This window comes from Melanotaenia boesemani, chromosome 4 (assembly GCF_017639745.1).
Source record: "Melanotaenia boesemani isolate fMelBoe1 chromosome 4, fMelBoe1.pri, whole genome shotgun sequence".
Classification (NCBI taxonomy): domain Eukaryota; kingdom Metazoa; phylum Chordata; class Actinopteri; order Atheriniformes; family Melanotaeniidae; genus Melanotaenia; species Melanotaenia boesemani.
In genome coordinates this window covers 36,425,235-36,441,854 of record NC_055685.1, presented here as the reverse complement: position 1 = coordinate 36,441,854, position 16,620 = coordinate 36,425,235, and the positions used below count along the sequence as shown (strand labels likewise).

Sequence of the window (16,620 nt, the reverse complement as noted above, 5' to 3'; positions counted from 1 at the left end):
TATGACAAACTTCTTTTTATGATTTTATATCCTTCTGTTATTCAGGTATTTACTCCAGTCTCAAGGACCCTCTCACACTGGGTGGGGGTGTCTGCAGCACCCCTCTCTCCATAGGTGGAGGGATGTGTAGCACCTCCTTGTCCCTGGGAGGGGGCATGTGTAGCACCCCTCTCTCCTCAGGACTGCTTTCATCCCACGTCCCCTCGCTGTCTCTTCCATCCATTAACACCGTCTCAAACACACAGGTACGTCACACTTCTCAGGTGTTCATTTCAGATCTGTGCAGACATCATCAGCCTGCCCATATGGGGGGGGTTCATGCAATCTGATGTTTTCTTTAGTTTATTTTTTTCTTTGTTGTTTTAATAAACAACAAACTAGACTAATGTGAGTTGTATATTCAGTTTGTTTGGATTATAATAGGATTGGACTGAATATTTAACCCATAAAACTCCAAGACATTTTGTTTTTTTTTTAAGATGCATGTAGACGTTCAACCTTTTAATCCCAGTCAGCATGAAGACATGAAGTTTTCAGGACAGCCTCAATTGACAGATTATGACAAATGATGTAAAATGAATGTATAACTAGATGTAGCAGCATAAAACAAGAAAACAGAAGTTATTACTTACAGTTCTTTGTAGAAAAAAGCACCATAGAGGAGCAATATTATTGTTCTTTTCAGACACAGAATTTTCTGCTCACTGGTTGATCTTTCGCTGCTCCTGGTTTGACATTACTGTCAATTTAAGCTCTCTGATTGGTGGAAGGTTTGACAGGAAGTGGCTTCATCATAATTTCTGGGTCAAAATAGAGGTCTCTTATCAACATAGCAGTGATAGTGATATTTTTTTATTACGAAAGTGAGATAAATAATATAGAATCATATAGAGTCTCTGAATAAACATTCCATTTTGTGGCTGGACTGTAAACTTCTTGGACGGGATATAAATACCTGGAAAACATCCATAGATCATGTAAAGGGTAAGCTGTCCATCACAATCTACCTCACAGAGTTACACATTACTTTTCCTGAGAAATTGCTCACAATAGAAGTGATAGCGCTCGGGTGCGCCGGTATTCTGACGGCATTTTAAGGGTTAAAGGTGCTTTGACATGACTGTCATGATTTAGCGCTGTACTAATAAAACAAGTGATGCCAACTTTCTAAACTTAATACAATGACTTAAGAAAAATGCATAAAATATATAATAATAAAAAAGCTTAACTGAATCCTGTTCAGCCTGTGCAGAAGTCTCTCTTAGTCTGAGCAAAGGGGTAATAAACATGTATTAATCCTTAACAACATATGAGTTTAGGGAACTGTTATGTTGTTGTTGTGGTGTGTTTCCATTGCGTTGCTGATTAACATCAGAAAAGATGTAGATAAGAAATGGTGAGTGAGGGGGTTTTTTCTTTTTCAAAGACCGAGACACAATAACTAGATCTTATCTGAACTAGCAAAGATTAAAATGATGTGACTCACAGCTGTTTCTGGTCTGAGACAGCAAACAATAAACCGACATGACGCCGCTTTGATGACAATCTGACCACACTGACACTCAGTAGAAATGCAGGTCTGCAGCACTCAAACCGCAGATGTTCAATACATATTCCACTTAAACTTGTTTAGATTATTCTTCTGATAACATCTCATCACAACGTTACCCAGACACTATGTGTCATATTTTAGTCTGTTAAGATATAAAATATTATTTTATATTCAAGGTTTGTGATTAAGAAAAGACTAAAAATGTCAAAAATTAAATATTTGTCATGATCTTGGTGTTTTTGATCTTTTTGTTTTTACTGTAGGTTTTGTGTCGTGTGTCTGGTTTCCTGTTTTATTTTTGTAGTTCCTTGCCTTGTTAGTTCTGTTTTGATTTCCTCTTCCTGGTTTGATTTAGTTGCTTCTCTTCACACACATGGCCTGCTTAGCCCTTGTGTGTATGTATACCCCTCGGTTTGATTTATGCTGCCAACCCAGTTGTAGTCTTCGCGTCTCATAGTCTTCATGCCATGAACTCTAGTTTAGTTGTCTTTGTTCCTGCATTTGTCTGCCTCCTCCTTTAGACAGCCTGCGTTTGGGTTTACACCAACCTTCCACGCCTTGTTCCTGACAATATTTTGTCACAAGCTGCTTAGACTCACTCTGCTGTTCTCATATTTATCCATTCAGTTTGTTTTGTTTTGTTTTTTTCCTCTTTAAACTTTTTTTTCCAGTTATGACAAGTACTTCTACTAAATTATAACCAGTAGCATCTTCAAGTCATTTAAAGAAAAAGAGTCTGATTTGCATTCATTTTTCGTGGCTTTTTAAATCATTCCTTCTGATGTGCTTCAGTAGAGACGTGATGCGTCTGTAAGAAAGATGTTATAAGCAGGAAAAATGTGAAACAAAGAGCCAGAGAGGCTGTTAGCTCAGGAAACAACCTGAATGCACCATCATGTATTTACAGCAAGTAGTAGATGGTGCATCTTCATCGTGAGAGCCCCAGTACAGGTGGACAGTATGAGATGCAGGCAGTACAGAAAACTTTTCCACACAAACAAGGAGTTGTATGAAAGCAGAGACGCTGCTGATTACAAAGGCTTCTGTCTCATCACTGTGGGACAGAAACTCTGGAGCTAGCAGCCAGAAGCAGAAATCATGTCTAACTTTTGCTGTTTTGTGGTGAAGTTTGATTCCAGCTCTAAAAAACTCTGCTGATGTTTCTCCTATGACCCTGCCTAAGTTTGAAGTGAATCATGAAGGTCCTGCTGGTTTCCATGGAGATGAAGGAGGTTTTACAGTGAAGTGTTCATTCTTCCTATCATAGACTAGCTTGGACTTCACTTCTTTCTGGATCCTCGTGGTGTTTCTAAGGTGAATGTGGGGGCTATCCTATGACTCTGACCATTGATAGACATGTCCATCATCATCATCAGCTGATGGCTTCCTGAGATATTTACCTGTGTAACACCTCTGTTAAAACTGCTCGGGTTCACTTTTTTACCTTCTACTTTTGCACAGATCTTCATCAGACATTACTAATTCTTAGAACTGCTTTACTAATTTCTAGATGAACTGGGCTGCTATCATCTGGTTTTCACTGAAACTAAAGAGATTTACATTTTCTACTGTGTTCCATGTGAAGCTACGTTGACACAGGAACGCATTTTATCAGCTGAAGATGCTTTTTGTCCATCTGAAGTTAATGTCTCATTGATTGTCTCATAGATCCATCCAGGTTCCAGCACCTCCTTCAGCCTGACCTCATCTCAGCCTTTCGCCAGCTGTCTGCCCACAGCGTCGACGCTGCCGCCACTACTGAGCCAAGCCCAGACCTCACTGCCAGGTGAGGGGAAGGACGCCTTCACACCTCCTCTCACACAAACATGCATCTGCCTTTTAATAAACAGGAGTTCATGACATGTTTGTCTCCACCCTCAGAGTCTGACCTCGATGACTGTCGCTTCCCGTGTCAGGGAAACTCGCCGAGAGAGAGTCTTTCCTCACAGTACGTCTCAGCATCTCCTCCTTTTTCGTTGTTGTTCTTCATGTCAAGTCCTGGAGGCAGAGCATGATTCTTCCCTCTGTAGTCCTTTTCACTATTAAACCTCTATTTATTATTATTATTTATTAATTTACAATTATATAAAAACAAAATAAATACAGGAAAAAATCAGGAATACAAATGGAAAATACAAAGAGAAAAAGACTGGGGGGAAAAAAAAACTACAATTGGGGGGGTGTTTAGCTCACTTTGTAGAGCAGCCACTCCATGTACAGAGTCTATAGGTCCTCAATGCAGCTGGTCCAGGTTCAGATCCTGACCTGGGTCCCTTTGCTGCCTGTCCCTCCCCCCCTCTCTCCAACCATCTTTCCTGTCTATCTACTACTTAATAAAAGCCACTAGTACCAACAAAATCTTGAGAAAAAATACAATTAAATATTACATAAATTAATAACAATGATTAAATCAAATATAAAAATATAAAGCTAAATGCGTAAATATGAATTTAAAAAAGCAAATATGCAAATATAATAAATTAGTTGGGTAAAAAGAAATAAAATAAATAAGGGCCAGAAGTGGTTTTGTCACAAATTTATGACACCAGGCATGAAGGGATTAAATAACATCGTAAATGATTGTGACTGTTTTCAGAAAACAACAAAGAGACAAAAAAAACGGTTCTTTAAATGTAGAGTGCCTTGAGAAGCGCTGAATAAATTAATCCATTATTATTTTTATCTTGAGGTCAAGTCTGAGTCTGAGGATTTGATTATGAACCAAATGAGGGAACTGCTTTCAAATTCCTCCAAGCAGGACATTCACATACAAAAATGGTGAAAAACAGTAGTTTTTATTAACAATATTGCACTAAATATTGATTGAAATGGTTTATAATTGAGTTAATAATGAGATATAAATACTGTTTTTTATATATAAATAAACAGCGAAACATACAAATATTATTGTTATTCCTGACAAACAAACATAACTGGGGTTGGATTAGAGACTAAATCTAGGCCACAGTGAACTCACCTCTAACATGTTTTGTGGTCCTGCTCTTGCAGGTCTCCCATGAGCTGTCTTCCTCTTCTGTTTGACCAGAGAGACGGGTTGAGCTCCGGAGTCAGAACCCGTCCTGAGAACGTCCCCCCTGCCAGCTCCCACATTGAGCTTCTGTTGGAAAAACACGGCAACGGAGAGATGGGAGTCAACAGTGAGTTGTCTGATGTTCAGGTCGTCTTTGGCTCCTTCTAATGAACATAATCTGAGAGGAGAAACTAACAGTGGTGATGAGGGACCACATGAAGCTTCATTCTGTGTGAAACAATGGAAACAGCAGCAGACCTTAAATACGTGGTGTTCAGTTTGCACGTTTCTGTTCATCTCCACGCTGCTGGTTCCTCTGTGTGAACGCGGCTTGCTGTGATCCACAGATGATCAGTTTACCTGCGACTGATGACAGAAAATAGCACCGTGAGAAGTGACATGCTGTGACAGCATTCAGCACAGCTACACATGCTTTGTTGTTTCTCTTAATTTCTCCTCCTCTCAGCTGTTTTTATTCTCTTTTGATCATCAGCTGAACCTTGTTTTCTAGTCTTTTCTTTGCTTCTTTTTATTTCCACACATGACATGGTCTTCATTTTCCATCATGGCTCATATTTATTTATTTATTCACGTTTAATTTCCGTGGCTGCTTCTCCTGAAATGAGGTATCATCTCGGTTGTTCTGTGGCATTGCAGCTGCCTGGTGCTTCCACCAGGCCGTCACGTAGCATTTCTGAAGCATCCATGAAGCGTTGTGACGCTCCGCTTCCCCAAAAATACACGGCTGTTCTATTTTTGATGCTTGCCACTTGAAACCTTGTCAATCTAGAGCAGAGCATATTGCAAAGTGGAAAAGCAAAGTGGATCTCATCACTATTTGGGGAATCTGGATTTTAGAATTTTACTCTGAAACATCAACATTACATCATAACCGGCGGAACAGGCACCGAGCCGTCAGGTGAGAAGGACTCACGTGATACTTGACACCATGGAAGACAAGACGTTTATCTTGAAGGTGGAAAGTCACACCAGGTCTGAAAATGATGTAAATACAATCTGAGACAATCAACAACACTAATACAACATGTCATTGTTTATTTAAAAAAAATAAACCAAAATACAGAAAGAGGGTGTGAAAACTCCACTTCTTTACTACGCTGCTTCAGTTTATTTTTTTTGTTTAGAAGATGTTTGGTTTTCTCCAAACATGCTGCTGCATTCAGAAAGAAAAAAAATTAAATTAATTATTAATGTGTTAATGTTGTTTTTTTACTGGTAAAATCATACGTTTTTCACAAGAAACGGCTCAGTGGACTATTTCATTGTGACGCGTTGCCAAGGTAACCAGCTCTGACCGAACCTGTTATGTGACCCAAACATTTCAGAGGGCGGGTGCAGCTCTTACAGCTTGTGTGTGTCCAGAGGATGATGCGACATTTTGTTTCAAACAGTCAAAGTCCACAGATAGTTTCCTACATGTTCAGTAAGCCTGCAGGCTGCTCTGAACTGGCACGTCTGCAGCCCGGCGTCTGAGTTTCTGTTGTCATGGTATACCAACTACCGTTTAGTCAGCGCAATAATTTACAGCAATAAGACTATTTGACCAGAACTTCTTTCATAGGTGTCCATCATCACTTTTTAATGGACACCCTCCAGCCAATCAGAATCGAGTATTCACCCAGACAATTTCATATGGAGGTCAGAGCTCCAGCAACATTGTTTTCAAAGTGTATTACCCCAAATTCAGCTTTGGTCCTTAATTTCAGCCATTCCAAATGTGGCTCTAGAGGATCTAGCTCTACTGAGAACGACTGTTTCTGTGTCTGAACCTTTAAATGTTCATTTGTGGTGCCTGTCCACGCCCATCTCTGGGAGAGAATCTGGCTTTCGCTGGCGCCCGCTATGTGTAAAGGGAAAGATCTCAGCCTCACCCGTTTGAGCTCACATTCGCTAAAAGTGGAGCAAGCAAGTGAGAGAGGTGACAGAATTTTCTCATTTTTGCGCGTCACACACAGGCTATGAGGACACATATGGCTGTTAGAAAACCTTTAGAAAGTGAATTTTGCATAATATGGGACCTTTAAGGTCATTGCTAATGTCTTTCCTCCTTGGTATTGTGTTAACAGGTTGCAGGAGAAATGGGTTGTTACCCTGAGACTGAGTGTTTGTTGCTATTTCAGCCTGCAGAAGTTTGAAACAGGAGTGTGTTTATGTTCTGTATCTGTGACGCTGGCCATGTTGCCTCAACAGCTTCAGAAAAAATCAGTTTTAAAGCATTTAGTAGTTGTGACTGATTTCCTTGTTGAACTGGTGCAAAGCCCCTTTCAGACTCATGCATGTGACTGCAGCTGACTGTCTCTGTGTCAGGTTTGAATTAGAAAGTCCAAGATGACTTAAGTGTTATACCTCACTTGATATATTGTAAGCTCATACAAATGGCCAGTAGTTTCCTCCCTGGGTCTCCTTCTGTGATTGTTATATGGGTGAAGCCTGTGGAACATTAATAGAAATATGATGTGTGTCTGAATGATTAATGAACCCCTTAATACAGACAACATGAACTAATAAAATGGCTTCGGATCACACAAGCCACAAATATGAAGCAGTTCTGGACACAGACATAGTTATAAAGTTATGACCTCTTTATATTTTCCAGCTCTGCCCACCAGCTACCCAAACAGGGGCCCAAGCAGACAGAATAATTGGAAACACCTGTGTGGGGGTTTGGGGCCTCTGAAACTGAAATGAAAGAAAGCTTGGTGCAGGTCACTAGTTCAGAAAAATGGATCCATCTGCTGCCTGGATGGTTTCAAATTATCTTAGGTTACCTCAGGTTAGACTTTTTATGGAAATGCACACACATCATGAGAGACAAATATGCCTACCTGAGCTGTGCAGACCTTACATGGTTGTGGAAAATGACCCCTGTTTGTGCAGGGTATGAAATATTTTCATTCATTTATCAGCAGCAGGTCTGATGCTGTCCTGTTCCTACGTGAAGTTGTTTCTGGTCAGTCTCTTTTCAGTTCTACATCTCGGCACATTAAGCCTAACACATCCAACAAGTGTAGAATAGAATAGAATAGAATAGAATCCACAGTGCCCCTTAAATTAAATCTTTTCATTTCAGGACTCCTCTGTTGGCTCAACTTATGTTTTTACATTTATTTTACTTTTATCTCACTGTTTTCACCTTTTTTGTGAAGTATTTTATTTTATTTAGCTATTTTTAGTCTATTTGGTTTATTGATGGTGCAGTATGAGCTGGGCAGCAGGCAGAGGTCGGGGTCTTGGTTTGCTGATTACTGGTGTCAAGGACTGGTTCTTGGGATGTGGAGATCGAGGGGCACAGACCTAGAACAATGCTGGAAGGATTGTATATTCTTTCTTGTCAGGGACCGCTTCAGTGTCGTTGGGGAAAGGGATGTCTGGGTTAAATTCCTGGACCTGTTCCCTCTGCGACCCCACTTTGAAAACACAGAAGATGGATGGTTTACATGTCTTCTCATTCAGAGGCTCCTAGTTCCTACTCAATGTCAGCAATGAGAGAGTGGTATAAACTCACTGGCCACTTTATCAAGTCCACCTTCCTAGTACCGGGTTGGACCTCTACTGGACTGAGATCTGGTGACTGGAGGCTGTTGGAGTCCAGTGAACTCATTGTCATGTTCTAGAAAGCAGGTGGAGATGAGCTGAGCTTTGTGACATGGTGCATTATCCTGCTGGAAGTAGCATCAGAAGATGGTGCTCTTCTTCAGACCATTCTCTGGAAACCCTAGAGATGGCTGTGTGTGAAAATCCCATTAGATCAGCAGTTTCTGACGTCACGTTCACCATGTCTACATGACTAAATGGATTGAGTTGCTGCCTTGTCATTGGCTGATTAGACATTTTTGGTAACAAGTGTCCCTAATAAAGTGGCCAGATAGTTTGTGGTGCAGGTAGTAAAAAGAAAGCAGCTTGTTTGAAATACACAGAAACTAAAATGTATTCTGCTTGTTACATGACCTCCTGGACCAAATCTTCAAGTTAGTATTAAAAAGTTCCAACTTTTCTTTATATTTGTTATACAAAGGAAGAGAGCAGGAACAGTCTGTGCTGAGCAGTTATAAATTATATAGACCATTAATCCTGTTTTTAAGTCTTACATTTACTAGATCTTTTGATGTTGTGTAAATGGTTCCTACAGTCCCAAGTTGAAATTCATTTAGTGTCTGAGAGCTCAGTCTTCCTCCAGCGAATCCAAACACGTGAACAGGCAGAGCAGCAGTTAACAGGACTTTCTAACGTCGAATTGATGTGCATTACTGCTCATTTTATAGCATTGAGTTTCTTGCTGGCGAGGCAGTACATACTCATATTCAGGAATTTCTGTAGCAGATTAAATTAAATGAAACAGTCTTAAGTCATCTAATGGTGCAAAATACTGCCACGCCTATCACTTTTATCACTTTTGTTTTGTGACACGCTGATGCAGCCCCATTTTAGCTTCTTAAAGAAGACTAAATTCCCTGAATCTGATATCTCCTTTCTTGTTTCAGTTTGTTACATCCCACCTCAGCTTCTTTTTGTTTCCTAGTTACTGTTGTTTATTGCAATGTTTGACAGTAAATCCCTCTGCCTTCTAGTTGTGGAGATGCTCCAGTCGCTGCACTCCCTGCAGCAGGAGAACCAGCGCCTCCAGGACCAGATCCTCAGCCTGACGGCCAAGAAGGAGCGGCTGCAGGTGCTCAACACTGAGCTGGCCGTGCCTTTCCAACCTCACCTTCATTCCGCCCACACCTCCCTCCACTCGTCCACCCAAATCAGCTTCCTTTCATCTTCTCAAGGTGAGGCTCTTCATCTCTGCTGACCTCCAGTTGTTATGGTGTCACATGGAGCGCTACATCCCCCCTTCCTCCCCTCACAGTCTCGTACTGATAAACTCATCAGACCAAAGCTCAGATTAAGTCATTTTTATGTAGGCAGCAGTTTTTACCCTGTGATTATGCCTCTCGTTTCTGTAGACCCCCTGAGCACCAATAAGAGTCCCCTCTCCAAAAGCTGCTTCCTGAATGACACCTCCTTTGTTACCTCATCAGAGGTGAGGAACTGTAGATGCTTTCTTTTAGAGCTGCTTGTAGAAAGAAAATTTGTGGGTTTTGTTGCCAGAAACGTGCATGAAAATCAATCTGAAGTGAAAAATTCTCCTTTCGTGTCTTTGTTCAGGAGCTCCACTCTGGTAGTCCGTCCCGCAGCAGCTCGTCGCTCTCCTTCCAGAGCACCCCCCCTCCTCAGCAGAGCCCCGCCTCCTTCGGCCAGCCCCTGCTGAATGGGTTGGGTCGGGGTCTGTCTGATGGCCTGGGGAGCATCAGCCAAGGAGGCGGCTCTGCTCTGCCTGTAGTGGGTGGGCTCATGGCGTCCCTCACAGGAAGTCCTCACCTGACAGTAAATGGTGTCCTGGGCAGTCTGAACGGTGTGATACAGTCTCCCGCTCAGAACGCTCCACAGCCGACACTCCCAGCTCTCCATCCCCAGCCTCCTCCGCTCAATCCCCAGACACTGGCTCAGGGATTTCAGCTTCCCAAGAGCGTGAGCCCGTACGTACCCAACTTCTCCCGTTTGGATTGTGTAACCATGTCAGACTGTGTCACCTAGTTTGTCATGTGACGTGAGAGTGATGTTTGTTCCAGGTCCTCCCTCCTGTCTGAGCAGCAGAAGCAGCTTCTTCTCGAGCAGCAGCAACATCAGCAGCTCCAGCAGTTTCTCACCTCACAGAACTTCACGCCGGTAACGACCTTTAAACTCTTTTTACACCCAAAGTCACCACATACATGCAGGTTTTTTGCAGTAGTGTGGTGACATTTATTTCTCCGTTGGTTACCTACAGAGGATATAAACGTATTCACACCAGTGTTCAAATTTTTTTGTGATGTTAAAAAATTAAAAATCAATTAAATATTTCAATACTTTTTCCACCTTTAATGTGATAATGTGATAACCTGAACAATTCAGATGAAAAATAAACAAATGTGCTGAAGGAAAAATATGGGAAATAAAAAACCTTATACTAACTACTCGCATTCAGTCTCCTTGGGTAGGAATCTGTCAGCCTGGTACATCGTGACTTGGCAGTATTTCCCCACTATCCCTTAAAAATTCACTCCAAACCTCCGACTATCTCTTGTTCACAGCCCTCTTCAGGTCACCCCACACATTTTCTGTTGGATTTAGATCTTGATTTTGGCCGAGTGAGTCCAAAACTTTCATTTTCATCTGGTGACACAGGCTTTTGTTGATCTGGATGTCTTCTTGGGTTCACTGTCATGTTGAAAGAAAACATTTCTTTTCAGCTTTAGTTTTCTAGTAGACATCTGAACGTTTTGGACCAGTGGTGTCTGAAATTTGGATCTGTTCATTATTCCCTTCAATGCAACCCTAAAGCATGATGCTACCACCACCATACTTCACTGTGGGTATGATGTGCTTTTAAGTGTTCTTTCTTATGGAATTATGGTCAGAACGTTTCATTTTGGTCTCATAAGAACAGAACACATTTTCCAGCCATGCTTTTGGGACTTGATGTCATTTATTTATTTGTTTTTTCGTTGTCAGATAAGGTTTCTGTCTTGCAGCCCTACCTCATAGTCCAGACATATGGAGAATACAGGAGACTGTTGATACAACCACGATTTGCTGGAAATCCCTGCAGCTCCATCAGTGTTGCTGTAGTTCTCTTGGCAGCTTCTCTGATTGTTCAATTGGGTTTGAAAACTCAGTTTCTCTCTGTTGACTTTTATCATTTCAAAAGTCTAAAAGTATTTAAAGATAAGCATGTTCCTGTGTGATGGCACTTTGTTGTCACCTGTTTTCTCAGGGCTCTCATACCACTGATCATATTAAATGATAGTACAGGAGGAAGGCAGCAGTAACAATGGAAAGCAGACAGATAAATCAATTTGTTTCTTCGCAATTATCATCTTCTTTTCTCACTTTTCCCCAGCACCATGTGGAGTAAAAACCAAATGATAACCAGGATTCAGGAGACAGCAGCTCTGTCGGACTTACTTAAAAATCCACGCTGCTTTGTTACTTCATGGTTTTCCAGTATCTCTTATTGAATAATGCACCTTCCACCCCCTACCGCCCCCTTCTGTGCTGGAGAATCATGTTAACTTGCTCCACTGTTGATAATACATCCTAGATAGCAGTTGGTTCTGGTTCAGGGGATTTAATGAAGCTGCACCAGCTTCCGTGGGGCTGTCATGATTCCTGAAAGTCAGACAAAATGCAGGTTTTGCATGAAGCTCAAAGAGCTTGATTTGCTTCCATCTGTGCTGCATCAAATAGCAGAGCTGCCTCCTTGTCATTGCATTGGTTATTTTTCCACATGAGAACAGAATTCTCTCTGAACCTTTGAGATATTTTAGGATCTCATTAATAGACAGCTTCTTTAAAAAAAGTTTACAGTTCTTACTTTCAGACATTGATCTTTTCCTGTCTCAGTACGTGTTATCAGCTAAGTATTAACTACACATGTATCAGTACAGATAAAGATAAAACAATATGGACTCCTTTCTTTTCAGCCACTAAGCAGCAGCAACACTTATTTGACTTGCAAACTGCAGAGTCTGCTGAGGTCGGAGGCAGCCAGGCGCAGTGACACTCACTAAATATAGAAACCAATTTATTTCCTGTTTGACTGTGAAGTTTAGTCACTGTGATGTGCTGCAGTCAAGACACCAGGGAGCTGAAAATTCTCACTTTTTCTCTGTTAAAACAAGAGAAATAGACAGCTGCATTGTGTGGTGTCACTTAAAGCACCACAACTCATGTTATTATCCAAGAGCCCACCGTCCTAAACACGATTCCTAGTCTAATCTGACCAGCTCTGTGCTTTTCTGAAACCAAACTGGGCTTCTGTTCAGACTGTTATGCAGCTGTGTGAAAGATCGTAAACCTGCTGTTGTGTCTGCCCCCTCCAGGAGCAGCAGGTGGTGGTGTGCCACATGTTGCAGCAGCAGAGGCAGAGGGAGCTGCAGCGCCTCACGCTGACCGGAGCGCTCGCCTCCACCCCCAGCTCACCCATGATCGCCCAGTCACCAAACCTGCTTTCCTCGGCTACAGCCTCACCCCTGCAGGGCAGCCAAGGAGGCGGCCTCTTCGGCCTGCAGGACAATGCACTTCACAAGCCCGGGGTGAGTGATGCTGCGGCACCTCTCATTAATGCAGAAAAACCTCCTTTTCCTTCAGAGTGAGCTAAATTCTTATATGGTTTGAAGCAGGGGGATCCTGCCCCGGTCCTCGAGGTTTTAGATGTCTCCCTGATCCAACACACCTGATTCACATTAAATGGCTCTTCTCAGCAGCTTGTTGTCAGGTTCTGCCCAAACATGTTGAGCCATTAATCTGATTCAGGTGCTGCAGCAGGAAACGCCCAAGACCTACAGGATAGCAGCCCTCGAGGATAGACCCCTGGTTTTAAGGACTTCTGGTGTATGATGACCGGCTGAGAAGCCGTCTGGGGACAGAAACTCAATGCAGTCTTCAAGAAACCAGTCTGAGATGACATGAGCTTAGTTATATTTGTGTAGTCGAGTGATGTAGTGCCTGTGTGACTACTCAGGCACCCTGAAGTTGAACTCATTTGGAGGGAAACTGCAGTTACTGCATAAAAATGGGTGTATAATCCCAGTTTTATCTTACCAAAATCCGTTAAGATGCGTTTAGCAGCAGAGGCCTCACAGGCTTAAAAACCCCAAACGAAACCTAAAAAGAGCTGAAACTTTCCCAGCACACTCAATCCTTTTTGAAAAAGCTGGAACCCAACCTGGAGCATAAACCTGGCCTGAAATAGAATATGTTGAGTCTACCCTAAATTAATATTCCTGAGTTAATTCACTTTGTTGAAATGGCTATAATAATAATGGTTATATTGTAATGAAATTAAATTTAATGAAAAATACTTTATTTTACCCAAGTTTCAATTATGTATATGACATTATAATAATAATTTCTATTATTATTGTTTCTAAAACTAACTATAATTATTTCTAAAGAAAAACTACAACATTATCATCAATAATAAAGTATTTTTCATATGATTTAATTTCATTACAGACTCAGTACAGTAATGCTAATAACTTAATGGAGATTTTTTTCCCGTCTCTTGTTTTTCTTTCATTTTGAAAATACACATTTAAACTAGCACAAATGAAAAAGGTTCCAGGCTTGCCTTAAAAAGCCCAGCCCTCTCAGGATGGACATGAATATCCCTGCTGAATGATGCAGCTGCAGGTGTCGATCGCTATCAGACTGTAAAACAATATGTGAACATTATCTCCGCAAAGATCAACTTTGATGAAGAGAAACAGAAAAACATGAGAGGTTTTAGTTCAGACAGTTTAGATGAGGTCTCCAAAATCGACACTTTGGTCCAGTTTAGCACCATCTGTTCTCAAAGTGCTCCATTTGTGACTTTATGTTGTCGGCCATGCATTAGTGATAGAATTAGTAATAGGATAGAATAGAATAGAATAGAATAGAATAGAATAGAATAGAATAGAAATACTTCATTAATCCCTTTGGAGAGTCCTCAGGGAAATTTGGATGCACAATGTCTGGACATAGTATTCATTTAAAACTAGTATCCAATTTAAGTGTCTCTGATTAATCACAAGAGATCACAGGATATCATTTTATTTCATTGCAAGATTAAAGTAAAATTAGATTAAATCAAATTTATCCACGTTACATGTGTAGCTACTATGGCCAAAAAGGAGCTCTTCCATTATATTATGACCACAGTTTTATTGTCACTTCTGATGCATAACTAACGCCTGGCTACTAATTACTGTATTCTCTATAAAAGTCATCAGACGTTGATTTAGAGAATGATTGGAATTAGGAATTAAATGCTGATTTTGTTTTCAGGCTGCAGGAGAGAAGGGCGGAGACAAGAACGGCTGATGAGACCCCGGCTAGAGCAGCTCAGATGGAGACATCAGGCATCACCTGCCACCATGAAGAACTTTCCTCGTCATCGTCTGCATTTGACAAACCTTTTATGAATGTATAACAGGACGTCAAGGTGGATTTTCTCGTGTTTTGAAACTCTTAATTCTTCTTTGTAGGTTTCTTTTTGTTGTTTTTTTGTAGGCAGCTTTCAGAGAGCATACGGTGGTCTCTCTCGTTAAATTGCACTAATTTGTTAGCTCGACCAAGGAGGCTGCTGATGAAGGCAGAGCCTGAGCAGGAGCTGTGTGAACTTCGTATTTCAACGTATGAACTGAACATCAGAGTTTTATCTCTGACTTTTCAAGCACTGACCACTCATGATCTCCCTCCACCACTGAAACCAGCGTTTCCAGTCAGTCAGCAAGGAACACAGACTTCTGCCACTTTTTTTTCCAACCTCAACAGTCTTCCTTTATATTTCGTCTTCCCTTTGTGTTTCCCCCCAACAGATCTCCTCTACCTTATTACTGATAATGTAAAGATAAGTAGTCCTGTTGATGTGTTGTTAGCGGCAATCATCATTAAGCTAGTTATTACCTCAACCTTTCTGCCAGCTGGTTTCTGTTATGTTTTGTGCAGACCTTTTTACCACAACAGCCTTCAGTGGATATAACTGCCCACCCAGAAAACGGTGGCGTTCACTCTGAGGTTGTGTTTAAGTGAAAGTGTGCGACATCAACGTGCAAGCGCTACGTTTTATTCCAAACCATCGCCAGAGTTTTATATCCTTCCAAGTTGCTGTCGAGATTAAACAGACAAAACCAAACATTTGGATACTTAAAACAAAATAACTGCTTTTCCTAAACAAGTGTGCACTTTGCATGTTAGTAACTAACAGCTAAATTAGCCATCATCAAAGTATCTTATAACAGATGCTCAGCGCTTCGTAGGCCGCTAGGGCCGCTAGGTTTTTGATTTGCCAGTTTTTTACACCGTCTTGGAGCTTTTTTGTGTTGCATTCACATGCTTAACTCTCTAGCTCTTCTTTTAGCAATACTGGATAGATAATGCCTTAATGATGGTAGATTAACAGAGAAAAGCAGGAGCTCTTTCTTTCAAAGTGTTTTTACTCGGGCTCATGGAGGAGTTCATTATTAAATGAAAGCAAACTTCTTAAACCTGTTTATACTTTTGATAGCTGAAACGTGTAAATAACCGTGCAGTGGTGACTACAAGTGTCGAAGCATTTTTCTATCGTAACTTTGTGTTCAGACGCAACCTTCTTTAACTGTTTGTGCTACAGACCTGAGAAACGAGGGACCAGTGTCGGCGTTGCAGTGCAGCCTCAGTGGTGTCATAGGAGAAGTGAAACGCTTAAAAAGTGTGACTGTTACTTTCGTTACTGTTACTAACTTTCGTTGGTTCCTCTCACCAAACTTTTCTGATATTTTTCTCACCGTTTATTGTCTTGAACTCGGCTCTTCCTCGTGTTTAGTTTGGTTTCATTTGCAGCTCATGTATTGGTCGGCTGGTGATAAATACTGTAGCAGTGACAGAAGGAGAATGTCGGCGATGTTGATGGAAATGGTGGAGCGAAGGATTTCTGAAGCGGTTTCTTATGTTGCACTGGGGCGCTTTGAGCCCAATTGTAAATCGTTTTTTAGTACTTTTTTCAATTTTTGTTGGAATACAAGTTGTTTACTTTAATATGTTTGTGAAAAAACACATTCATTCTTTTAAGCTTTGAGGTCTGGGTAACCAAGATAATCCATGTCATGAATGTCGTACTGTGTATCTTTTATGTCTTTACAACATTTTAAAGCACCTGGCTGTGAATGAAGCTTCAACTATTGGGATATGACTTGCATGAAATGCAGTGACGTCTCTCCAATGTATCGCTAAATACCAAGTAATAACTATGCATAATTTTAAATGCATTGTTCCCTGAAAATGAAAAAAATGAGCACTGAATTTTAAAAGGACAAGCACGTTGTCATTGTACAGTGTATTTGTTTGATGAAATGGATTGAAACCTAATTTGACAATATTCAGATTAAAAACCCTGTAAAGTATTTTGATATTTTTGTGTGTAAAATTAAAAAGGACAAATTAAGACTACCTTTTTTTGTCAATAAATGTA

General features: G+C 40.9%; 1 protein-coding gene across 5 annotated transcripts in view; it reads left to right on the top strand.

Annotated features, from left to right (window-relative positions):
* The window catches only part of LOC121638726 (protein AF-17-like), a 28,334-nt gene extending 11,714 nt beyond the window's left edge, over positions 1-16,620 (top strand). For 4 of the 5 annotated variants that reach the window (XM_041983677.1, XM_041983675.1, XM_041983674.1 and 1 more), the window contains 10 exons: positions 46-245; positions 3,221-3,338; positions 3,434-3,500; positions 4,562-4,710; positions 9,173-9,373; positions 9,551-9,627; positions 9,753-10,123; positions 10,217-10,313; positions 12,509-12,721; positions 14,457-16,620. In XM_041983677.1, the coding sequence (XP_041839611.1) occupies positions 46-245; positions 3,221-3,338; positions 3,434-3,500; positions 4,562-4,710; positions 9,173-9,373; positions 9,551-9,627; positions 9,753-10,123; positions 10,217-10,313; positions 12,509-12,721; positions 14,457-14,492 (1,529 nt within the window). In that variant the 3' untranslated portion in view covers positions 14,493-16,620. The remainder of the gene's footprint in view (positions 1-45; positions 246-3,220; positions 3,339-3,433; positions 3,501-4,561; positions 4,711-9,172; positions 9,374-9,550; positions 9,628-9,752; positions 10,124-10,216; positions 10,314-12,508; positions 12,722-14,456) is intronic. The other variant, XM_041983676.1, reaches the window with a different exon arrangement.